Here is a 26,731-nt window from a genome sequence, read left to right as displayed (position 1 = left end):
AAGGTTCCATAAAATGTCAACACAGACCCACAAAAAGTACATATCCGATTATCCGATATCCTTAAAACCAACTCATTTCTCAAAAGCACAACACAATCTGATATAAAATGTAGTGTATATCAACCTAATATTTTAGCAGCTAAAAAAGAGCCATCATTTAACTCAAAAGATTATTTTACTGAGGAGTACTAAGGAGTCTCTTACTGAGGTGTACTAAAGCCTCCTGCATTTCTGTTTTTATCTGTCACATGCTATAGAGAGCTTCAGAGAAAACATTAAAACATAGGCGAGTATGTAGCTTAGGGGTCCAAATCAAAAGAAATGCAAGATAAATGTATTGGTTTCAGATGTCATATTTTGAGGCATTTTAGCAGCTTTATCCATAGCTGAATAATGAGGCCTAGATAACAGATCAAATTAAGCTAAGGACACCATTTTTGTGTTCTATAGTATCTTGGCTTCCAAAAGGTTGCATTTCACCTTGAGCTGAAGCTTGACTGCACAGGACAAATCAAGGGGTCCTAAAATGTTTCCCACCAAAAAAACCTGTACTGATATGGACAAGGGAGTGGTCACTATCTTCTATACAGATAATGTGAGAACTCCTGAGACTGTGAATGCCAAAACTCTTTCCCGTCCTAATCGAATCAAGTCTTCCCGTACTATTATTGAATTGGCCACTGTGAGTCCTAAGTGGTAAGGGGCATTGAACAAATACAGTAAATCACACTACTATTCTTTTGTTAAATAAGCAGGGGACAATTATCTTTCTTTGTGTAACTAGAAATTGTCCTTCCAGCATCACCACCCCATTCTTCTGCAAGATCTTTAACACTCAGATTTATAACTGCCCTGGCACACTACAGTTCCCCTGGATTTTAAAGTTCTTCTCCTTGTGAGATTCTGAGATCCCTTTCCTATAGAGTTGTTCTCCTTCCCCAAGTTCAAGAGGTCCCAGTTGATATCCATCCTACATCCAAGAACCATCACTGCCTCTTCCAATTCCGGAAAGAGCAGTACAGAAGGACTGGTAATATATTTCTCTTAACTTTTACTCTTTTCCACCTTTATTCAGTACTATGGCAATTCCCTCTTCCCTCCCCTTCTACCCAAAAAACAAATGCTATACCATGCAACTGTGCCACTCGCTAAACAATCTCTCCCTTTCCTTTTCACTTTGTCCTCCTGGGAAGTATTAACCATTTATTTGGCACTGTATTACATTTCGTTTCAATAAACTTCATTTTCTGGAAAAGCTCCAATTTGTTGCCATTTCCTCCCTATAGATATCTTACACAAGCATTCCACTTCCCAGCTACGCAAGCTTAGTTCCCTATGTTTTGGTTAGAATCACACTAGCTTGGGCTTGCTCTGTCAGACAGACAGCAGCTTGTCCTTTAATGGAAGAGAGCCAGGGTTGCACTGGGAAACTGTTCCCCAAGCACACATTTGAGCTAAATTCCCCCAGTCATTCATGTACCACTAGGGTTTATCCCTTCAACACAGTAAAATAATCTGCAAACATGTTTAGAGGCACATATCAAGTGTGGTAACATCACACACTTGGTTATTTTCCCCCTATGCACTAGAATCATAGAATCATAGAATAGCAGAGTTGGAAGGGGCCTACAAGGCCATCGAGTCCAACCCCCTGCTCAATGCAGGAATCCACCCTAAAGCATCCCTGACAGATGCTTGTCCAGCTGCCTCTTGAATGCCTTTAGTGTGGGAGAGCCCACAACCTCCCTAGGTAATTGATTCCATTGTCGTACTGCTCTAACAGTCAGGAAGTTTTTCCTGATGTCCAGCTGGAATCTGGCTTCCTTTAACTTGAGCCCGTTATTCCGTGTCCTGCACTCTGGGAGGATCGAGAAGAGATCCTGGCCCTCCTCTGTGTGACAACCTTTTAAGTATTTGAAGAGTGCTATCATGTCTCCCCTCAATCTTCTCTTCTCCAGGCTAAACATGCCCAGTTCTTTCAGTCTCTCTTCATAGGGCTTTGTTTCCAGACCCCTGATCATCCTGGTCGCCCTCCTCTGAACATGCTCCAGCTTGTCTGCGTCCTTCTTGAATCATGGAGCCCAGAACTGGACGCAATACTCTATATGAGGCTTAACCAGGGCCGAATAGAGAGGAACCAGTACCTCACGTGATTTGGAAGCTATACTTCTATTAATGCAGCCCAAAATAGCATTTGCCTTTCTTGCAGCCATATCGCACTGTTGGCTCATATTCAGCTTGCAGTCTACAACAATTCCAAGATCTTTCTCGTTTGTAGTATTGCTGAGCCAAGTATCCCCCATCTTGTAACTGTGCATTTGGTTTCTATTTCCTAAATGTAGAACTTGGCATTTATCCCTATTAAATTTCATCCTGTTGTTTTCAGCCCAGCACTCCAGCCTATCAATATCACTTTGAAGTTTATTATTATTATTATTATTATTTATTTATTTATTTATTTATTTATATAGCACTATCAATGTACATGGTGCTGTACAGATAACACAGTAAATAGCAAGACCCTGCCGCATAGGCTTACAATCTAATAAGTTGTAGTAAACAATAAAGAGGGAAGGAGAATGCAAACAGGCACAGGGAAGTGTAAACAGGCACCGGGTAGGGTGAAGCTAACAGTATAGAGTCAGAACAAACTCAATATGTTTCTGTCTTCCAGGGTATTAGCTATCCCACCCAATTTTGTGTCATCTGCAAATTTGATCAGCGTTCCCTGTACCTCCTTGTCCAAATCATTAATAAAAATGTTGAAGAGCACTGGGCCCAGGACTGAGCCCTGCGGTACCCCACTCGTTGCCTCTCCCCAGTTTGAGAAGGTTCCATTGATAAGTACTCAATGTACTTATCAATGTACTTAACAACTATTAGGTGGATTCACAGTTGGCTACAGAATCGGACTCAAAGTTGTTCCATCTAGCCCACTTTTAGCTAGTTTGTTAATGAGAATATCATGGGGCACTTTGTCAAAAGCTTTGCTGAAGTCAAGATATATGACGTCCACAGCGTTCCCACGATTCACAAGGGAGGTTACCTTATCAAAAAATGAAATCAAATTTGTCTGACAGGACTTGTTCCTGACAAATCCATGTTGGCTTCTAGTGATCACCGCATTGATTTCAAGGTGTTTACAGATTGACTTCTTTATAATCTGCTCCAGAATTTTCCCAGGGATGGATGTCAGACTGACTGGTCTGTAGTTCCCAGGTTCCTCCTTATTGCCCTTTTTGAAGATAGGGACAACGTTAGCCCTCCTCCAGTCGTCCGGCACCTCACCAAAGTGTCAAATGTTTTGGCACCTCACTACAGTGCCAAAACTGTACATTATAATAATGCTGAATTATTACAACCCCAGCTGATGATATTTTTCAAGTTACATTTGACCAGTTTAGAAGATAGATTGCTTCAAATTTTACAAGTTCTATAATGAGATCTTTTGAGTAAGTCTGTTGTTTCATCTGACTAACCAACTTCCTAACTGGATTAGTTAAACTTGGAAAAATGTGTTTTCTTTGGGGGGAAACTATTGTTACAGCAAAAACGTGGGTTTCCTTTCAAATGTGATCATATGATTGCACGTTTATATTTTACTTTCCTCAGGAATGCACACACCCCTCATTTGTATCCTGTTATTCATTTAGCATTTCCCTTCACTTCAGCCAACTGTTAACAAGAAAGAGCCTACAGACTAAATCCACAAAGTGAATCACAATATCCACTTATACATTTTGCAGATATTTAAAGTTTCAACACAATACATATGCTTTCATTAGGTCATATGTAGAAGATGAACCTACTTCATTGACAAAATTCCCCCCTCCACCACCACAATCCTTTCATTCATTCCATGTTTACTCTCTTATGCAATATCATTAGCCAGAACAAGGGTGGAAACAAGCAAAAGAGGCATGGCTCCCAGCCCAGTGCACACCTTCATAACCTCACTGGTTGCCTTCTGGGGGGGAAATCTGTCACTGTACTAGAAGCAAGACGCGCTGGAAATGGTTGGAGTCACATCTGCTCAGAAGAGAGGTGAGCAGCCAGTAAAACACCACATTGTCATGATTTTGTTCTGGTGCCTAAAGCATGGGAAGTCAGTTCACATTTCTAAAGCAGTTGATTTTTGATTGCTCACTGTAGCACTGCAGACTTTATACAACAGGTATGTGAACTGCATGTTGAGACTTCTAGGCATGGCACAACACAAACTAAGAAAAGCAATATTCTAATACATCCCAATAACTCTGGAGATTTTCTTCTTCTTCCAAACCAGGCTCTGTCTAGCCCATACTGACTTTTCTTTTTTGATTTTACTATTAATTGCCTAGAGTCTGCTGATATTTCATAGTTAAATCCCTCAAGCTCTAAATACTTGACTGCTATGAGTAGAACTGCAGATGTGTGGGACTACAACTACCATGATCCCTGGAGATGATAGGGGTTGTGGTCCAGCATGGTGCGGTGGACACCAGGTTGAGAAAGGAAGGTATGCATACAATCATACAGTGGGAAGGAATGGGAGTTATCTAAGAACATAAAAACAGTCCAAGATCAGACCAAGGTCCATCTAGTCCGGCATCTATTTCCACTAGTGGCCAGACAGATGCTCTGGCAAAATTACACTGAGGGCATGAAGTCAACAGTCCTCCCCCATTGTATGTCCCAGGCATCTTAAATTTGGATGTATACCACTACTGAATCTGGAAGTTATATTTAACTACGATTCATTAAAGTATTTTTTAAAAAACACACACTCATCTAAGTTAATGGACACCACCAATTCCTGTAATAGTTAATTCCATATGTTATTTATGAGTACTTTTAGATAAATATCAAACCATGATGTGGCATTACAAGGGTTCTAGTCCTGAGGAGACCCAGGATCATGTGACCCCTCCTCTCATTGGCTTTGGTCCTGTATTGCAAACAAGTAGAAACCATGGTTTGCTGGTCAGATGAAATGGTGAAGCAGGGACAGAAGTTGCTAATTACCGAACACGAAGAGAGGATGGATGGAGAGGAGGAGGAGGGAGGCTCATTCTTTTTGTTTGGAATTATGTCTAAATAGCTCCTAAATTTTCTGTAAGTGTATTTCCTATTCTACAGACCATCTATAGCTATGCATTTTATTGTTGTGTTTTAATTGAATTGTTTATGTTATATTTAATAGTTTGTTTTAATTTGTATTTTATTGTTGTTAGCAACACTGAGCACCATTTTGAGTGAAAAGACAGGATATAACAAAAATCAACTGCACGTTCCTCATGTTTCCAAAGCGCAACCACTACTTATTGTCTGGCAATCAGGGCTAGGAAGGTAATGTTTGCAATAGAGAAGTGGAGGTCACTGATCCTCTCTCCCCCAGACACATTTCCATGCCTCTTGCAACACCTCCCTACAACCTGTTTTTCTCCCACTCCGTCATGCTCTCGCTGGAGGAATCCGCTGGAGCTAGAACTCCCAGAGATGGCGAGTGCCAAGGAGCTATCTATGGTAGGAGACCTCAGGGAGTCTCACCCCTAAGAGGAGATGACCATGGTTCTGTCCCCACAAAAAAGAATAAAGTTCTACCTCTGAGGTGGAGGCTGGGTGACCACCTAGCCGCTGAGAGCATTATCACCTCAAGGGGCAGGCTAGTAGGGCTCCTTTAAAGAGAAATGCTCAAATAGAAATAAAGGACTTCTCAAGAGGAATTGACTCTCAAGAGCCAGGCCTGTAACAAACTGCAACTGAACCCTGGGTGGGGCTTAGGAAGCTCTGACAATATAAGCCTGCACTAGCCACTGATGCAAACAACAACTTCTAACCAATCCAGTGCCTTTGACCATTGCCTGTTTATTGACTTCCTTCTGGATTGCCCCTTAGTTTAATTTAAACTTAATCCAGCCATAGTAGATATATTCTAGGTCTGTGATAAAAAACAAAATAAATCTGGAACCCTAGGTTGTGCAGAGAAGTGGCTAGTAGGGGCTGAGTATTGAGGTAAATCAGTAAGGTGGGAGAGTTAGGACACAATTCTATGCATGTTTAGACTGGGAGGAAAAAGTCCTACAACTCTCAGAATTCCCCAGCGAGTAAACATTCATTGAATTGGTCCCTTAAGCACTTTCCTCTCATCCATTGTTTTTCCACAGCAAATCACGTTCTCTCAGCCCCTAATTTCTATAAAGGAGAACAAACAACCAGAATTTGAATACAAAATGTTAATGCACAACATGTAATTCCACCTATGACTCCTGTTGAGTACTTTCTTTCTCGCTAATGAAAACAAGGTATAATTACAACAAAAGTGTAACTTGCAGAATCCAATTTTAATACCGCAACTGTTTTATTAGCCACAGATTCATTTCTGTGATCAAGTCTGATTAAAAGCAATGTTTAACTGTACCTATACTTATTTTCCAAATGTACAACACACCTTTCTTTCCTAAAGGAAAGACAGCTAGAAGCGCAAGACAGCTAGAAATAATTTAGTACGTCTTCCAATCAGCTTGCAGAATTCTGTGCTAGTCAGTTTATACATGTTGACACTGCTATGTTCCAAAATACTATAGCTTTCATCACACATTTTCAGTTCTTGGCAAGACTCGGCAACAGTTGAGTGAATAGGTCCCACTAAAAAAAAAGGCAACAGTACAATGCTTAGGTACACTAAAACATCTTTTAACCAAGCACACTTTCTACTGCAGTGCTCCAAAGCAGATTTATGTAGTGTTTCTTTAAAAAAGAAAAAAGCAAGATACATCAGCTATATTTATATATAAATACAAGAAAAGATTTTGGAATTTCCTAAACATCAGACTCTGCTTCTTCTGCCAGTTCTTAATTGTAGATACAAGTGAATTACAACTGCCAAGGTTCTAACTGGAGCTGCAGATAGGATCATATTACATCAATCCTTTACTGGTTACCAATTTGTTTCAAAGCAAGTGCTGGCTTTGGCCTTTAAGGACATGAACACTTTGGGATAAGTACTTCAAAAATCTCTTCACCTCAAAATGAGCATGGCTGAAAGCCCTGCACTACTTCTGATGCCCTTCTCCAGGTACACCTAGACATCTGGCAGGTGGACACCAGAAGCAAGGGCTTCCCAATTATGCTGCCCCAAATCCAAAAGCAGCCTGTCAAGGAAAGTATGCCTGGCCTTGCTGCTGCTCACTTTTAGGCAAGCAAAGAAAATAGTTTTCTTTCAGTAGGCTTTCCTGGAACATTGCTTTTATAATACATATCTGCTGCTTTAAGTGGTTTTTTCTTCTCCTGTTTTAGGTTTGCTTAATTACTGTATGGTTTTGGGTGATGGTTTTTTTACACTTTTAAGCTGCTTTGATCATCTTTAGATTCTAAACTGTTCTATTTAATGCTGATTCGAACTTCCTTGACATCTGCCCTCGTGCAAATGTGATACACTAATAGTTAATGAGGCTGCAACTGTATACTCACTTATCCTGGGAGGAAGCCCCACTTAAATCAATGTATTGCTGTCTTACAGGGCTTCACCTATTGAGCGGTATAGAAATGTAATAAATAAATAAAATAAAGAATAAGATCTGTTCCAAAGCGAAATAAAGATATCCACTTTAGATACAAATTACACACATTCATTGGCTTGTGAGCTTAACTGCATCAACCTTTAAGTAGAAATACACTGATCGCTGCAAGTACTTCAGGATGATACATTCTATGATGGCTGTACGAATAGAAGCCACAGATATCCTGTTGATAACAGAATATCCAGTGCTAAAACTTCATAGGATATGTCAGCAGTGAAATTATTATCAATTCAATTACGATAGATTCATGTACATCTCTATGTCCAAGCATTCACTCCTAGCTCCTTGTAGGCAGAAGTTAAGGGCTGTTTTTATTCCCTACATCATTCAAGTGGCCTCAGGAAAAAATATGAGAGGGGGAAAATTATGTATGATGTTAGGACTCTAAAGGTCATTCAGATAAAATTCTGCAGATTTATTAATACTACTTCAAAATTTGTATATCTTTTAAAAGGAATGCAACCCATTTTTATTCTTACAGCCATACTTGAGGTATCATGTTAAGAGAACATCCATCTCATAGTCAGCAACAAAAATAAACCCCAATTTCTTACCATCAAAGAAACTTTTGGCTCTCAGGTAACTAACGCTGAGCCTAAGCACAGAAAGCTTATCCAGCTTGGCAATAACATCCTGAGGGAATGGCAGGAGACCAGCCAGGCGATCCAACTCTGCATTTAATCGATCTCTATGTCTCTTCGATGGATTAGACTTGGCTCCTTCAGGAGGGGAAGGCTTCACTCTGCCATAGTAATAGAAAACATTGTAAGCTCACATTTTAAAATACTTACGCATTTGAATACATACTCATTAATAAAAGTATAGCTCAGGGTTTATACAGAATAATAATTTACACATTGCCTTAGTAGTTTTGCCACTTGTATTGAGCTGAAGCACATTTCCTTTCAAAGGAATTTCTTACTTTCAAATGTAAGCTGTAGAGACGCTGTTCTGAAACACTCTTATGGGTCTGGGATTTTAACAACTTCTTTTAACACTAAGAAGAAGAATTTCAATATTCCAGAGAAATAAAATAAATATTATGCTAGGGCTTAAAACTGATTCACAAAAGTGGCATGCTGCGTATTTATTTTATTTGAATTTTTTATTTTATTTGAACACCACCTTTCAAGAAATAAGGGTGGATTACAAGATAAAAAGCAGAAAAATAAAAAATACACTAAGAATACTAATCAGTCAATAAAACAGAAGATTAAATAAGCAATCATAAGACCATCCCGCGTTAAAAAGTTCATCAGATATTAAAGCCTTAAGCTGTAGGAAAGTAAAAACATATTCACCTGGACCTGGAAAGACATTAATACAGACAACAGGCAAACTGCCCTGAGGGGGAGATTGAATAAATGAGGTGTTACAACTAAAAAGGCCCTTCTCTTAGTTGCCAACCACATCAGCTCATGTGGCAGTTACTGATGGAAACACATCACAGAGGCTGATAAACTATTTTTGTGCAACTGGATCCATGTGCAGTTCTGATATTTTATATTGCAACACTTTTGTCTTTTCCCATTTGCAATCACATAGTTGGAACCCCAGAACAACACAGTGAGCTAATTGCATCAACCGTTTGTGAAATGGAAGAGCAGCCTGTACATAGTTGTGTTTTAAAACAGCCTCCCACACAACAAGGTTAATGTGTGAATTGGGTCACAGGACCAATAGTTTGAATTGTTCCCAGCTTACTGGGAACGTACTTTCTTGGAAACCAATAATGTTCTTTAATCAAAGGTGCCATGTAACCATTGCAGAAAGTCCCCCTCAACTTTGTCGTTGAGTTCTAGATCAAATACTTCAGTTTCAGATAAAATTTTATTAGCTTGCCAGGAATGCCCTCTGAAATAACCTCACAAAAGTCAAAGCCACGCAATCTTGCATTGGCAGGGCATTCTACAGAGGCAATAGTATAAAGGAGAAGACCCATCCAATAAAACCCACAATTTTAGGAGGCAAATGCATCAAGATTAGTTGCAGGGCAAATGTCCAAACTGAAATTAAAACTTGGTAACTCAGCTAGTCTGGGTGCACTTCTGAAATTATATAACCTTCATTAGTCTCGCTTTCTCTCTGTTACAGGCAGCATATTTAGGTTGTCTTTTCCATTACAATTCCCTTAACTCTTCACATCATTTTAAACGCTAGCAATAATGCAAATATATACCAAGCCTTATTTGCAGTTGGATTTATTATCAATAAACAATATACCCACAATTGTTCCTGACTATGGGTTTTTTAAATCCAAAGAAGCTAGAATATATTGGAAATTGTTTGATATCTGAATGATCAGGCCTCAATGCATTTATTTACTTACATCTAACAAAAATACCGAAATTACAAACTTAAGTTAACTAAAGTAACTTAAACTTTAACTTTTAACTAACCATAGGATTCAAATCAGTGGGATTCAACAAACGTCATTCCAAGTACTTCACTTGGAATTGGATTTGCATATAAGCAAAGAAATATTACAATAATATTAAGTGGCCTTATGCAAGTTGGGAATACTATCTTGAATATGGGAGTGTGCGTAAATTTATGGTTTCATTTGATGTCTTGAAATGCTTTGAATGCTTTGTATTAAAGGCTTTTTCATTATACCTTTTGGATAATCTCTCACTACTCTGGCTTAATGGTGTGGCCCTCTTCCTCTGCTCCCCTCACTTTTTTAAAATAAGGAGTACTAATTTTTGCAGATGTTGGCAAACTCATATCTTTTTCCAATACTGGATAATTTTGTCCGATTTAAAACAAGCTATTGGCAGTCATCTACTACAAAACAAGTTCTGAATGGTGGTTTATGAAAAACTGGATCTTTGAGTTTGCACACACAACAGGCAATTGACATAAATGATAGGGAGAAAAATGTTTACCATAACAGGAACTGGCCAAAGCAGAGAAAATCAGACCATATCTGCACTTTCCTAGATTATGAATTATTGTTACACTATTCCCACTTTATCTGTTATTGAACAGTAGTTATATAAAAAAAAACTAGCCAAAAGTCTTTAAGCTATTCATCTGCAATTCTGGTTTTGCAATCTATGCTCAAGGAGAGACGTCCCTCTCCTTTTAAAATCCACCGTTTGCATTCCAACAGGATATCATAGTACAAAACAATATTATGCATGTCTACTCAGAAGTAATTCCTATTAAACTGTGACTTATTCTGAGGAGTGTATAGGATTGCAGCCTTAGAATGTCAACACTCCTATTTAGGTGTTTCAGGATTTAAAGCCAGCTTTTTAATCTTCTGACAAAGAATAAACTAAGGCGAACTAAGTGTGAACAAAACAAACAAGAGCTACAGAATTGCATGAGGAGCAGAGGTGGAAAGTGATGGTGAGTGGAAGACAACAATAAATGGAAAATGTCAGATGGCAAACTGTGGGCATTTCAGTAACAAAAATAATTTGTACCTAATAAAACAAAAAATAAGAATACAGGCCATGATTGTGAGCCTTGAGACTTGCACGACTAAACCCAGGAACACCCCTCTTCTCTAGGAAAAGTACCTATTACATTACATTATTGGACCACAACATCATTTTAAAAGGAAATGCTGGAAGAATGCATACTTGTCCAGATAAAATATGTAAAATATACTATTTCACTGTGGCACTATGAACGGTACACATTCCCTCATCATTCCAAGAACGTTCCTAGCTAGACAAGTAACTCAGAAGCTTCCCAAATCTGAACGGTTCATTGTATAGAGTGTTTCAGATAATAGAAGCATTTTGTTTAATTTAAACACAGCAGTATTAGATTGTGTTGTCAGGTAGTTTTGGAGCTGTATTAAAAATAAGCCAATTAAAATACGTAAATTAAATAAATACTATCTACTTTTCACTGAGAAAAGGACCTCAATCTTTGCCACAACTAACAAGTTGGTTCTTTTTATTAAACAAAAATTGTTAGATGCTCCTTAGTATTTCTTTAATATTTTATTCCAATCTGTAATATTACATTTCAAGACCTAGGGGGGTGGGAGAGGGTATTCAGGTATGTGAAAAACTCTGCAAATGTAAAGCATAGTATTTTACATATTACAGGGAGAAGCATTTTCACGTGCATGTGATCAGATTCATATTCCATTCATAATGATTTGGTGGCTTCCAAAAGGTTTCTTCTTACTATCACTGTTGTTGCAGAAGACCTGACTATCTTAATTTTCAGATGGGAAGAAAAAAGAAAATGGCTGTGTAGTTTTTATATCCTATGCATTGCTGATCAGCAAAGGAGAATGAAAGTGTCCATCTTCACCATAATAACCACTCTAAGTTGTATGCATATGTTTTAAGGTAGATCACCAAATCTTGTGTGGACTGCCCAGAGAGCTTCGGCTACTGGACGGTATAAAAATGCAATAAATAAATAAATTTACTTGGCTTTTTAAAAAGTGTAGGCAATTTTTTAAAAAAATATTTTAACATGTGTTCATTTATCAGTCAGCTACAGTATAGGTAATTAAAACCATGGCTCCTTTCAAAAAAACAAAAGCAACTTATGGATAACAAGTCAAACTAAACACAAACCTTTTAAAACATTCTGCCCAAGTCAATTAAAGCGTCTTCATTGTCTCTTTAATTGTTTCATAATTTTTGTTATCATGGAATGTCTAAAATATTTGCAATCCTAAATATACTTATGAACATCAATACTGAAATGAAAAAGGAACCACATAACACTTTCAATTCTTAGCCAAGGAAGGGTGCCAAAAATGACAGCCTGGGAAAAAGCAAAAACACGTTAGGACACGAATTTCCAGAAGCTGCAGTGACGTTCATCAAGTCAGAGAAGGAAAGGAAAAACAACCTCCAACCTTTCTGGCCCTCACAGATTCTATTGAATAATATGACCCACTGAACTCATTGCCAGCTCAGATGCCAAGATCCTGTAGCCAGCGCAAGCAGTTTCAAGCCACTGAATTATTGTACTAGTTACAATGCTGTGGTTCCAGCATGTCATTGAGGCAACAGTGGAGACAAAGACTGACTCATTTAGTCTCCTAAATAACAATAGGCCTGGGGAGGTTAACACATTCCTTAGGTAAGAAAAAATTGAAAGAGCATATTTAGCAATTGATACTACACTTATGACTTTGCAGGGGGTGGGGGAATGATTAGTCTCATCAGTATCAACATGGGTCTGAAGATGACAGATCCAAAGAAAAGGTACAAAGGAAAGCCATTGTAAAGCCAAGTTCTAGTTCACATCCCTAATGGAAGCAAAGCCACAAGCCAAAAATGAGAATTTCTCTTCCAGAATGTTTATGAAGCAGCAAAGCATGACACACATGAACTGTATGAATTACAGTGAAGGTAGCATTCCCTAGCACATGTCCTAAGTAAGAACTGCTGGGCAGATAGGATAAAACCAGACATGAAGAAAGAGACTCCTTATCCAAATATACTTTCATCATCCTACCGCCTACCACAATAGAAAACCCCAAGACCATAAAACAGTTTAGTTATTTTTTACGCTACATTAATGGACAATGGAGTCCAAAATGTTTACTTGTAAGAAGATCCATTTATAACAGAAGTTACTTCCAAATAGAAATATTTAGGATTATAGCCTATACACAATCCTATGCATTGTTACTCAAAATTATTGGAACTGGGTTCAGTAAGGAAAACTTGCTTCCAGGTAAGTGCTCATACAGTTGCCGCCTACAAAGGTACACTATACACTATCTCTCCTCTCTCATCTCACACTATTGCCCCGCTCGTGCTCTCCGCTCCTCTGATGCCATGCTTCTCGCCTGCCCAAGGACCTCCACTTCCCTTACTCGGCTTCGTCCTTTTTCTTCTGCTGCCCCTTACGCCTGGAACGCTCTTCCAGAACACTTGAGAACTACAAACTCAATCACAGCTTTTAAAACTCAGCTAAAAACTTTTCTTTTCCCTATAGCTTTTAAATATTGAGTTTGTTCTGACTCTATACTGTTAGCTTACCCTACCCTGTGCCTGTTTGCATTCTCTTTCCCTCCTTATTGTTTACTACAACTTTATTAGATTGTAAGCCTATGCGGCAGGGTCTTGCTATTTACTGTGTAATCTGTACAGCACCATGTACATTGATGGTGCTATATAAATAAATAAATAAATAAATAATAATAATAATAATAATAATAATAATAATAATAATAATAACAAAACGCTTGTTTACCAACATCCAAATGTTTGCTGAACTTCAACTTATGGCAGTTAAGGATAGGAGCAACTTTTAAATAGGTAGATACATTCAAAAGGGGTACCCCCCACACAAGGAAATGTTTTGTCTACATACCAGCAACATTGGTCTGGAACTTCTTCCTTCTACAAATCAACCCTAAATATAAAATAATACTTCTATGTTTCAACCAGCTACAGCACTTTCCCTGCAGAGCACTTATCACTGGTACATATAGTATTGGTGGCTGTATACCATAATATAAACACAGGAAGAAATTGCTTGTTAAATTTAATCCTGCATTCAGGCAGACTGTATATTGTTCCTCCTTCAAGAACCAGCTTTAAGAGTTGCCTATTAATTAAAATGTCTACTAACTTGACTTGGCTGTGAATATACTTCTTCATTTCAAGAGTATATTATGCATCAAACAAACCCTATTCAACTTGGAGACAAGGAAGCTAAAATGAAAGGTTTGAAAGATTTCACATTCTTCACATGAAATACTGATGTATGCTGGTAGTTGCATTTCATAATACCACCAGTCATTTCGACCACTTGAACAGAGTTGTGTGTTTTCTAGAAGAAAAGGGGAACTCTCCAGTGACCATTTTAAGATTAACTTTATCTGTTATGAATTATTTCAATTTAATGTTTTAAAACAACGTTTTGAAGTTATTTGAGCACCTACTAGTAGTCCACTTCTGTTTACAAGAGAAACTACAGTGTTACTTAACAGTGAGGGTTACATAACCAAGAATTATCACCCCTAAAGTAAACTTTAGGAACATGGCTATTTTTATGGGTGTGTTCTGCTCTTCTACAGAGACCAGAAACCAGTACACAATACACCTCCTAAGGGTGTTTAATAAGCACAGACAACTTTCATGTAATGCAAAGTCAGATATGAATGTACACTGATTCCCCCAAAATACTGACCGATTATTAATAATGCATAGCAGCAAACAGGATAAGCATCCAGCATTTTCGCGTTGAAAGGAAAAATAAACTATGATGACTTTAAAAAAAAATGGTGGCTCACAGCTATACCACCACCACTTTGAGAATACTAGCAAAAGATTAAACAATTCAATTTGTACCAAATTTTCCAATGGACTTAGTTTCTCCTGCATTTGTCTCCTCTCAATTTTAACAGGAAGACTTTTAATTTAAAAACAAAACAAAACCCAGGTTACAGTCAGCCTACAACAAACACAGGTGCAGTAAGTACACTTTGAAACTGCCAACTCAGCATAGACCCCAAACTGTTCCACTTAATCTCTCTTGAGGTCTCTTGGGAAATACCAGCAAGCTCAATACAGTTACTTTGTGTTAAGGAATAAATATTTCATCAGCAGTGCTACCTGAACAGTAAACACAGATCAGTGAAAAGTGGTACTCACAAACTGTAGAAAACCTGTTAAGAATTAATCTTAGCAGCCATCCTACACATTGTAATTCGAAAAAAAACTTCTCTTCCTATGTAATTCTTTTCTCTTAAAGATGCAGCATAAATGTATTCGAAAGCACATTGCTTTGATAACATGGAAATCCTAGAAGGTGTACAATGTTTTAGAAAAACAAAGAACATTTTAAAAGCCTCATTTGCAGAATTGCAAGTGCTAAAATATTAAGAAAAGCGGGGTGGGGTGGGGTGGGGAGGTTTAAATGTAGTACCCTGGCTTTTTAAAAGTTAGGTCATCTGCATCACAATTCTGATTTCAACACTCATGCACTCTGCAAATTTAAAATGCTCCTCAAAGAGTTTTGCACACTATGGTGTGTTGGCTTACAATACTTTATATAACGGGGAAAGAAGAGTATCACAGTAGTGTAAATCATAAAAGCAAGCCTTCTAACCTTCTGATGCAGAGTGAATATGAATCCTCAAGTGAGAGGGACAAACCCACTGCAGTGGCAGAAGCAACGTGGCTTCCTGCACATACACACACACACACACCATGCACTACCAGCAATCCCTGTTAGTCAACACAAGCCAAGGCCCACAGCCAAAATAAGCCACAAGCTACATCGATTTCCACAGACTTTCAATAATGATTTTAAACTTGTTCTGTACAGACTTCTAGGGAACGGTCACCTTAAATGCCTTCCAATCTTGGTCAAGGAACCCAACCACCCTGATTTAAAGACTGAAGACATTCTTTCATCCCCTCCCACCTCTCAGCCCTTGTTCTGACTTTAATCAGCTGCTTGACTTTAACTGGGTCATCAGAGCCTGATATAAATAGGGCCCTGAACCAAGGCTTAATTTGTACATTTCAAACCAGGAATCAGTTTTCAATAGCAAGATTGACTCCTGGAACTTATGTAGCTTTAAGATGCTTCTGTGCCATCCCCGCACCATTCAAGGATCACAGCCTGTCACCACACTTTTAGAAGGCGCGGCAGAAGAGAGGTGCTAGAGCAAATGAAAAACCTTTAGCCAGTACACTTGAGCCAGAGAACCTTTCCTTCTTAAAAAGTGCGATCAAGTATTAAGCCCTGAACCAAGTCCAAAAAAACATAACCCAAAACTTTTTGTATTCAGGCTTAAGTAGAGTATCTTTTAGACCCTTACAAATTATTTACAAACACGCAGAGTCACTAGAATGAAAGGGAGGGGCGACACAGATTGCGCAAACAGCTAACTCAGGCCACCAAAACCATTTGCTCGTGTAGAATTGTTAGCTTAGGGGGTTCTTGTTCGGAAAGAGTGCGATTTCCACTCCCCCACAAGGTAAAAAGCATGAGCCCACAAGGAATGATCCGCAGTCAAAGAAGGCCTTCAATCCTTACCTCTACCGTCCCCCCCCCCACATCACAAAACAAAACCTTAAAGAGGGCAAGATCGAAATAAAATAACCAAGCTGCAGCGTCTAACACCCTGCAATCAACCCGCAGGGTTGCGGGGAGAAGGAGAGCGAGGTCAATGGAGTGGAGGAGTTGGGAGGGTTAATGGGGGGGGGGGGGGTGGACAGAAGAGGCGAGAGGTTTGCAGAGTACCGGGTTGGGGGGGGGCGGTTGTGACCAGATCGTACGAGGAAGTGCGACACCCTGACATCCCTCCCCCCAACACACCCTTTCCACAAACGTCCCATTTACCCCATCGCCTACTTACATTTTCTGCACGGGTTTCCGCCGTTTGCGGCTAGCGTAGGTGACATTGGGGTTCATCCTGCCGCTCACGCCGCGGCTCCAGCGCCTCTTCGCGCCACCAGCTCCTACTGCAGAGATTTTATTTTAATTTTCTCACCCCCAGCACCCACTGAACGGGTCGCGGGAAGAAGGGTGTGGAGAGGAAAAGAAAGCGCCCGGCCGCTGCGCCAGCGACGGCTCGGAAAGGGTTTCTCTCTCTCTGGTGTGTATAATGTCGCTGTCTCTCGCTCAGGTCGCGGCTCCGCCCGCAGCTTCCCCGGCCTGCGCGCTCCTCCTCCTCCTCCTCCTCGCCGCACTGATTCCACTACTGCCGCGGCGCGGGCTCCCCTGAGAGGCGGCCGACTGAGGAAGGAGAGAGACGACGGAAGGGGGGGAAGCAGAGCCAGGTGCTTGGCGCCGGCAACACCCACTGCTCGCCGCCGCCGCCGCCCTCCTTCTCTCTCGGTGTCTGGCCGGCCACGGGGCGAGGGCTGCGAGACAGGTGCGGAGGCGTCTGTGGCTTCCCAAGCAGCTGCCCCTCCGCCCGTCGCCCACAACCCTCTCCTTGTTTCCTCTCCTCGTCCAGAGGCGACTGGAAGCGAAGACCTCCCTTCACCTCCGCAAACGCCGCCTGCTGCCTCGCCGCCCTGTTGTCGTCGTTAGCAGCAGCAGCAGCAGCAGCAGCAGCGCTCTCAATGGGGCCAACGGGCCTCGTTACTCTCTTTTCCCTCCCCGCGTCTGCCTCTCCCTCCCTCGCCTGGCTGCAGCGGCTCTTCCACTCAGCGAGCCAACCAGCCAAGCCTGCGCTCTCCCCCGAGGCCCGCCCCGCCGCCCACTGAGGAGGCCCCTGTGGGGCTCGGGCGGCTGCTACGGCCCGGCGTAATGGGGCGGCGCACCGCCATGTTGGGAAGGTCAGGCGGGGAAGGCGAACAGCCAAGCAGGCAGCGGTATGAATCTGTTGTCTGCGGTGGAAAAGCAGAAGCGGGCGGTGGACCTTCCTCAAGAGGTCGCGCTGCCCCGGCTTCTCTTGCCGAGCTGCCGCAGGGTTGCTTCGCTCGTTTTTCCCACACGACAAGCTACCTTGCAGTAGTTTGTACCCCTGCGTGTGCACAGGTCAACCCTAACAAATCACAGATGCAATCGGAGGGTTAAAATATTGGCTCACTCTTGCACGTTGTTGCCAAATAAACACGTGCGAATGGAATTTTTTTTTAACAGTGCGAGCCTAGGCATGTCTGTTCAGAGTTAAGTTTCCTTTTGTTCATTGGGACTTACTCCCAGGCAAGTCTGTAGAGGATTGCAGCCTCAATAGCTTATTTAAGTGACAGGGGCCCTTACAAGATGTTGAGTTAAAGTGTCTCCCATTCCAACCCCAATGAATGCAGAATGGGTCACTTACACTGTAGTGTTAAACCTCAATTTGGTCAGCTCATACTTTTTTAAAAAAGAAATCTGAGCTGTATTACGTGAGAAAATTCTGAAACGAGGGATGTCTATTGTTGTTTGGGATGTTGGCATATTCTGAAAAGATTTAACAGACAAGCCAAATAAAGAATGTCCTATAAAAATGTATTTTATTTAATTATAAAAATGTATATCCTGCCTTTAAAAAGTTTTTTTAAAAAACTCCCCAGGGTGGCTTACAACGTATTTAAAAAAGTATGATCCATAAAACTACAAAACAAATGGAAATAACATAAAAATAAAACAAGAGGCATCAGTTTAGTATTAGAAACCAGTGTCTTTTCTCATCCCTTATATCTATATAATGGCAAGCTGAAGCTGTCCCTTAACTCCAAAATTGCCACCACCCCACACAACCTTTCCTTAGTAGTTCATTTAATAAGAATGTTGGCAGAGATTATTGGCAATCTGAACACTAATAAAAGAGATGCCAATAATTTTAAAGGATTGCCTTTTTCCATAGCATCACAAACATTACAGATGTCATTTATTTCACATGATCAGCTCCACTAAAATCAATGGATCTTGTGGTGCCTTAAAGATTCCAACACATTTATTGTGGTATGACCTTTCCTAGGCAAGAGCCTGTTTCTTCAGATGCTTACAGTTTACAATCCTAAATATACATATTTCAGAGTAAATGTGGATATCATTGGGCTGGAGCTGATTGTAAATGTAGGGACCGAAGTGCTTTCTAGATCAAAAGTGATTTAAGCGCTTCAGTCTTCTAGTGTCAGCATGGTGCAGTTCAAATAATGTCAGGGCGTTCCTATGCATGTTTAGATCAAATCAATCAAAGAGCTTTGCCACACATTTTCCTCTTTGATAGTTAAGAAACCAGATTTCTTTGCCCCTGTCAACCTCTAAAAATGCCTGTATTTTGGGGTGCTGTTTGCTTAAGTTCTCAGGAGAGAAATCTAAGCTAATTAACTATTGTGATGGGGTAGTGGTTTAAATTTGACTATAATTCCAGCAACTGAATACAAAGTACCGTATAGGTATCTATAATCCTTTGTTTACAAAACAATATAACAAAATGACTCTGTAGGTCCTGCTATTGTAACTGCTATTATCAAAGAATATGGGTATTCACAAGCTTCAGAGAAATAACAGTACGATGCTTATTCAAGTCCAATAGCAAGTTTGTAACAGATATGGGTCCAGAAGGGATGAGAAAAACTTGAAATCAGTCCACCTATCAAATCAAGGTAGGTTGAGGAAATCCAGGCAGGCAATGGTAGCAAGTCAGAGTACAGATATTGACAATATAGGAGAAGGCTTGAGGGCAGGTGGAGACGAACTCCTAGTGGATGCAATCAAATATTGGTAAGTGCCTATAGTAAGGCATATTCAGGGGCACTGAGGGCAGCAAAAAAACAATACTTTGCTGCCACTATTAAATCTTCAATTTGCCGCCCAGCGGAGCTTTTTAGAGTTGTCCGGGGGCTATTACATGCTGGTCCCAAGGACACGGTAGAATCATCTGAGGCCCGCTGTAATGAATTTGCTAGGCACTTCCAGAATAAAATCTTTTGCATCCGCCAGGACTTAGACTCCAGTGTTATAGCAGGTGAATCTAGTGAGGTGTCCAGAGTACAGTCTTGTCCTGTAATCTTGGATGAGTTTCAGTTGGTACAGCTCGAGGATGTGGACAAGGTGCTTGGACAGGTCCGCGCAACCACCTCTGTACTGGATCCTTGCCCCTCTTGGCTAATAAAAGCTAGTAGGGATGGAACAGCCGGCTGAGCCAAGGAGGTGATTAATGCCTCTCTACGAGAGGGAGTGGTCCCAGACCGTCTGAAAGAGGCGGTAGTGAGACCACTCCTGAATAAAACTTCCTTGGACCTGGAAAATCTTAGTAACTACAGGCCGGTAGCAAATGTTCCATTCCTGGGCAAGGTCCTTGAACGGGTGGTGGCGGGCCAGCTCCAGACACTCTTGGATGAGACTGATTATCTGGATCCATTTCAGTCGGATTTCAGGCCTGGCTTTGGCACGGAAACAGCCTTGGTCGCCCTGTATAATGACCTATGTCGGGAGAAAGACAGGGGGAGTGTGACTCTGTTGATTCTCCTTGATCTCTCAGCAGCTTTCGATACCATCGACCATGGTATCCTTCTGGAACGTCTGGCTGAGTTGGGAGTGGGGGGCACTGCATTGCAGTGGTTCCGCTCCTACTTAGCAGGACGGCTCCAGAAGGTGGTGCTTGGGGGACATTGCTCGGCTCCGTGGACTCTTCAGTATGGGGTTCCGCAGGGGTCGGTCTTGTCCCCCATGCTGTTTAACATGTACATGAAACCGTTGGGTGCGGTCATCCGGAGTTTTGGAGTGCGCTGTCATCAGTACGCTGCTCCTTTTCATCCTCATCAGGTGTGGCTGTGGATGTGCTGAACCGGTGCTTGGCTGCGACAATGGACTGGATGAGGGCTAATAAACTGAAGCTCAATCCAGACAAGACTGAGATGCTGCTGGTGGGTGGTTCCTCTGATCGGATGGGGGGTGTTCAACCGGTTCTGGATGGGGTTGCACTCCCCCTGAAGGAGCAGGTTCGTAGCTTGGGGGTTCTCCTAGAACCATCTTTGTCACTTGAGGCTCAGGTGGCCTTGGTGGCACGGAGTGCTTTCTACCAACTTCGGTTGGTGGCCCAGCTACGCCCCTATCTGGACAGGGATAACCTAGCTTCAGTTGTCCATACTCCGGTAACTTCCAAATTAGATTACTGCAATGCCCTCTACATGGGGCAGCCTGAAGACGGTCCGGAAGCTGCAGCGTGTGCAAAATGCGGCGGCCAGATTGATAGCTGGAACAGGGAGGTTTGAGCATGTAACACCGATTCTGGCCCGCTTGCATTGGCTGCCTATATGTTTCCTAAGCCCAATTCAAGGTGCTGGTCTTAACCTATAAAGCCCTACATGGCTTGGGACCACAATACCTGATGGAACGCCTCTCCCGACATGAACCTACCCGTACACTGCGCTCAACATCTAAGGTCCTCCTCCGAGTGCCTACTCCGAGGGAAGCTTGGAGGATGGCAACAAGGGAGAGGGCCTTCTCAGTGGTTGCCCCCCAACTGTGGAATGATCTCCCCGATGAGGCTTGCCTGGCGCCAACGTTGTTATCTTTTCGGCGCCAGGTCAAGACTTTTCTCTTCTCCCAGGCGTTTTAACAGCATTTAACAACGTTAAGTTTGTTTTTAATGGACCCCAGAATTGTTGTTTTTAAATGGATACTGTTTTTATACTGTTTTTATGGTGTGTGTGTTTTTTTAAAAAATTGTATACTTTTAATGTTTACTATTTTTAATGTTGTAAACCGCCCAGAGAGCTTCGGCTGTGGTGCGGTATATAAATGTAATAAAATAAATAAATAAATAAATAAATAAATAAAATAGGATGACTAGAGCAATCTTAACATAAAATTAGTGGGGTCTTATCAATGTAATTCGTAATTAACTACAAAGCCTATCCATATTTATATAGGACAGAGCTAACAATGAGCTTGCTTCTTAGTGACCAATCCAGGCTTTTCCTAGCTGGAAGAGAGGGGAGAACGCTAAACCTACAATCCTATCTTCACTATATGCAAAACACTCTAAAGTGCAATATAAATACCATTATTTGTACAATGTTATATATTAACAAAATTTTCTTCCAGAACTGTTGTATTAGTTAGGATTCTGTATTTCTTTCACAAACTCTACCCAAGCTTCAGTGTCAATAATTCACTTTACAATAGCCACTTTCATACATTAATCTCAGAAAGGGTACATCACACCATTACAAAGGAGCAGGGCCATGCTCCTGGCTTTGTGCCCAGCATCAAGCCTTACTAGGGCCTCATCTCTAGATGTACACACATTGGCATGGACATCTGCACTGACAATGCCTATGCTTGATCAGCAGCTCATATAGGTTTTCATATGGAACCTCAGTGAGATCAGGAGTCCTGATCACATGGAAAAGTTACATGTGCAGCTGGTTGTGCATAGCGTTTGTCAGTAGTGACATCCATGAGGAGGGGCCAGCAGCATGCTTCCACTCTCTGGTAATCCCATGAAGCACCTTTCACATATTAAAGTGTGAATGGGGCTAATAAATCCTCACCATTCAGTGGAATATATAGACCAAAGGGGCAATCCTAAACAAATCTACTGGGGAGTAAATCCCATTGAACTTAGTGAGACTTACTTCTGAATGAACATATAGGATCGTTCAGAAAAACTAAGATCAACAAGGATACTGTCCAACTCCCACTGAAACTAATGGTGATTAAAAATAACTACAGAGACTTGATTGAAACTCCAGTCTCTCGTTCTCATGAAACATATTTTGAGATCGTGTGCCAGGTGATGATAAATTGTAAGAGTTGGAATCCAATCCTTTAAGAAGGAAAAAAAAATAAAGGTAGCATTATATTGTTCTCAGTTCAAAGGTATTTAGTGAAATAAATTGAAATGTTTCTGGCTGCAATCCAGACTTCGAAACTTTTGATTGTCAAGCCAATAGTGGGGAGGGGGCGGTCCTATTAATTTCAGTACGACTACAACTGCTCCAGAATAAATGGTTTCAAGATTATACACTTATAACTCAGAGTGCTTTCATATGTGAAACTTAAATCATTGTTGCCTCTCTCCCTCTCATTTTTATGTTATGTCTGATCCCTGTATTTATGTTATAAATGAGCCATCAGGTCAATTTAGGTTTTACATTTGCATCACAATGTTATTGAAGTGAGTGCCCCTTTTAAACCTCATGTGTGAAAATGTATTGAAAGAATACCAATCCTTACTTTTCAATACAGTTTCCTTGAAGAAGCAGGCCAAAATGATTTGGTTTAGCAACATTCCTTGAAGGTGGAATGATTTCTAAATTTCACAGCCAGAAGTTAGACTTCTAAAAATACTCTGGCTCTGGTCTTGACAAGTTGGAATCTGGGTTCCATCACTTTCAGTATCACAGCAGCAAAGCTTCTGTGAAAACGGATGAAGCCAGATAATATTTCAGATACACTAGCTCATCTTTTGGTTGTTTACTTTAACAATAATGATAAAGATCTTGAAGTGGAAATGGTATTGAAAAGGCTGGACAGTATAGTAATGTATGGACTACTTGCCTTATATAGTCATCAGAAAGCTGTGGCTTGAACTAATTGAATAGTCTAGCTCATCAGGATCATTTCAAAGTAGTGTTGCAACAATCTAGCATTTCTCTTAATTCGAACATGTAAAAACAAGAGTTTTTGTGTCTTTCCATTAAGCTCCAAGGTGACCTAATTTGGCAAGTTATTCTCTCCATAAAGAATGCCAAGTTAGATAAAAAACCAAACATTTAGAGTTTCACCTTTGAGCCCAGGCCAGCTTTTGCAGAACGATTGTGTACATGTCATTGTGGACTTTAAAATTCCATCAGATCCCATGCCAGTGAAGCTGCATTGCACACTTAACATCATCACATTGTCTTAGCTATATCAGGAGCACAGTGATATAGTATGTTGACTTCATCCTTTACTCATTTGCTGATTTTGTGATTGAAACTGACGATATTATGACAAGTAAACACAAATGTGACTTGTATGGTAACTCCATGGTCCTGCTATGGGAAGTGGGAGGTCTTTTGCTGGTGCTATAACTGGTGTAATGTAGTTGTGACCGTATGCAGTCCAAGTAGTAAAATCAACAGCACATTAGAAACAAAAGCTAATGCAGCACCATCAGCGGCCACTCCCACTGCAGCACCAGCAACTGTCCCATCACCCACCAATCACAAGAGCCCCGTATTACCCATTTATAAAAGGTACCAATCAGCAGATCATGGCAACAGGAAAGCTGATTACACGTACAACTCTAATAATCAAACTCCAACAAATAGATGATATCACCTCCCCACCAGAGCCTTCCATGGCCCAGTAGTCAGGAGGCTTGTAGGTAGAACCCAGAGATTTCATAGGACAATGAGAAGACAAATATATTCATCTGCCTTTTATTTCTTTTCATGCTCCCAAGCTGCTGGGTGGCGTTTATGCTAGGGGTGTGCACGGACCCCCCGCTCCGCTTCACTTGCAGATCCGCCATTTTCGGAGCGGGCCGCTTCGCCCCGCCCCCGCTCCGCCCACTTCCGCTCCGCTCCGCTCGGAGCTCCGGATCCGGATCGGAGCTCCGTTTTTTCCCCCATAGGGTTGCATTGAAAGCTAAAAAATTATACAACGTTTTTTCTGTTCAAGTTAGAAACCTCAAACTTGGCACCATGAAAGCTTATCCACGTGTACACACGCATGCCAAGTTTCAAGCAAATCCCATCATCCCCTGATTTTTGGATAATTTTTGAAAATCGGGCACCCCATTCACACCCCTTGGGATAGCTCCGTCAATTTGCACGTTAGAAACCTCAAACTCGGCACCAGGACAGCTTATCCATGTGTCCACATGGACGCCCAGACTCAAGGCAGTCCCATCATCCCCTGATTTTTGGCGCGGCTCTAACCTCTAACGCACCACCCATAACCCTAATTCACACCCCTTTCGATAGCTCCGTCAATTTGCACGTTAGAAACCTCAAACTCGGCACCATGATAGCTTATCCATGTGTCCATGTATAAGAATATAATAATATGTTTAAGAATATTACTAAATGTAGGGAAATGGGACAAGAAGTGTGTGTATGCTTTCCCCAAAATGCTCAATCTGTGGCTGTTGCACTACACAAAAGCAGGCTTTAAGAGAGGTGAGGGGGGAAACGAACCAACCAAACAAACACACACTCCAAAATTTAAAAATAAAGTTTATATTAAATCAAAGTAAGGGAAAAACACAGAGCAAACTAAGCAAAAAGTCAGAAAGAAGCAAACAAACACACGCGCCAAGCTAAAATCCTAATCTATCTCCAAAGTACACAGCAGCAGCTAGCTAAGTAGACCCTCTCCCAACGAACGAAAAACCCACAAGATGCTGAGAGCTCAAAGATCTCAGGATGACTCTGCCTTAGTCCCCCCCCTCGAACGCTGGGATTGGAGGATGCTTCATGAGGAGATCAATTCTCATCAGGATTGGGAGTTGAATGTGCCTGTCATCGCTTCAAAAATAAATAAAAAAACCCAAACCATTTGTTGACCCGATTTTTAAAAAATTCTAGCACGCGACCCGCACGACGTAGAGAGGTGAGAGTAGTCTCAAAATGACCCCCATCCACGACTCTCTGTGCACAAGAATTTTCAGAACGATAGCTTAAAAAAAAACCCAGTTATCCCCGATTCTTTCCCGCAATGCAATTCTATGGGCGAAAAGCCGAAAACCGCTGTTTGAGCCGCGCTGTCCCTGTTTGTTGACCCGATTTTTTAAAAAAATAGCACGTGACCCGCACGACGCAGAGAGGTGAGAGTAGTCTCAAAATGACCCCCATCCACGACTCTCTGTGCACAAGAATTTCCAGAACGATAGCTTCAAAAACAACCCAGTTATCCGTGATTATTTCCCGCAATGCAATCCTATGGCGAAATGTTTTCAAGATGGCGATCGGAGCGCTCCGCCTGAAAGAGGAGCTCCGAAAAATGGCCGCTTCTCTTCGCCTTGCTTCTAGGGGTCCGCGGTCCGCTTCTACTCCGCCTCTGGGTAAGGCGGAGCAGGCCAATCCGTTACTGCTTCTCCGCTCCTAATCGGAGCGGAGCACATGCCTAGTTTATGCAAAGTGCCACATCTCCAAATTTACCATAATTTCCTAATTATGTGCTTCTAGTTTTCTATATGGGGGTAGAATGATGTGGCCCATGCTACTCATCATGACATAAATGATCATTGTTGCGTGTTTGAATCTTAAAATTGGCATGGTGCTGTGATTGGCTATAGAGTTAATCAGAATTCTGTTTGGGGGGGAGTAGAGGTTGTAGGAACAGTCATTTTATAAGATCTCAATTGACTTCACTGACCCTTTTGACAAGTAGAGTAAAAGCAGCACGCCCCAACTGATGCTGACCTGATATGTTGGGCTCCAAGTCCTATAATACTGGCCATGATGGATGGGGATGATGTAAATTGTAGGCCAACACATCTGGAAGGTGCCAGGTTGGGGAAGCCTGGTGCAAATATGGAAATTATGCTCTTGAGGAATATTGTTGATGCCTGAGACTAGGTTTACATGTTGACATTTCTTCACATAAGAACTGCAACTATCACTTGAACTTATGACTCTGTTGTCATAATCATATATTAACATCTAATAGAAGTTCCTATCATATGACCTGTATGGAAAGTCCGTGTTAAATCCCAGTCAAACTATTAGGCTCACTAGGGGATTCTTTTCATGCAATCAAAATTTTGCTAAAAGTGTGTATTCTGCTTTGGCTTTGCCCTAATACCAGGCTAGGTAATTTCATAGTCTTTCCTTTTT

At 41.2% G+C, this 26,731-nt stretch overlaps 1 protein-coding gene across 1 annotated transcript in view; it reads right to left on the bottom strand.

The window, feature by feature from the left end:
* The window catches only part of AHR (aryl hydrocarbon receptor), a 75,888-nt gene extending 58,331 nt beyond the window's left edge, over positions 1-17,557 (bottom strand). The window contains exons 1-2 of the mRNA XM_063123626.1: positions 16,873-17,557; positions 8,117-8,304 (exon numbers count right to left, since the gene is read on the bottom strand). Coding sequence (XP_062979696.1) covers positions 8,117-8,304; positions 16,873-16,928 — 244 coding nt within the window. The 5' untranslated portion in view covers positions 16,929-17,557. The remainder of the gene's footprint in view (positions 1-8,116; positions 8,305-16,872) is intronic.
* Between the last annotated feature and the right edge of the window lie 9,174 nt (positions 17,558-26,731).

The sequence above is a fragment of the Elgaria multicarinata genome, chromosome 1 (genome assembly GCF_023053635.1).
Source record: "Elgaria multicarinata webbii isolate HBS135686 ecotype San Diego chromosome 1, rElgMul1.1.pri, whole genome shotgun sequence".
Taxonomy (NCBI): domain Eukaryota; kingdom Metazoa; phylum Chordata; class Lepidosauria; order Squamata; family Anguidae; genus Elgaria; species Elgaria multicarinata.
The sequence above is the reverse complement of the archived record's forward strand: the minus strand, read 5'-3'. Positions and strand labels throughout refer to the sequence as shown.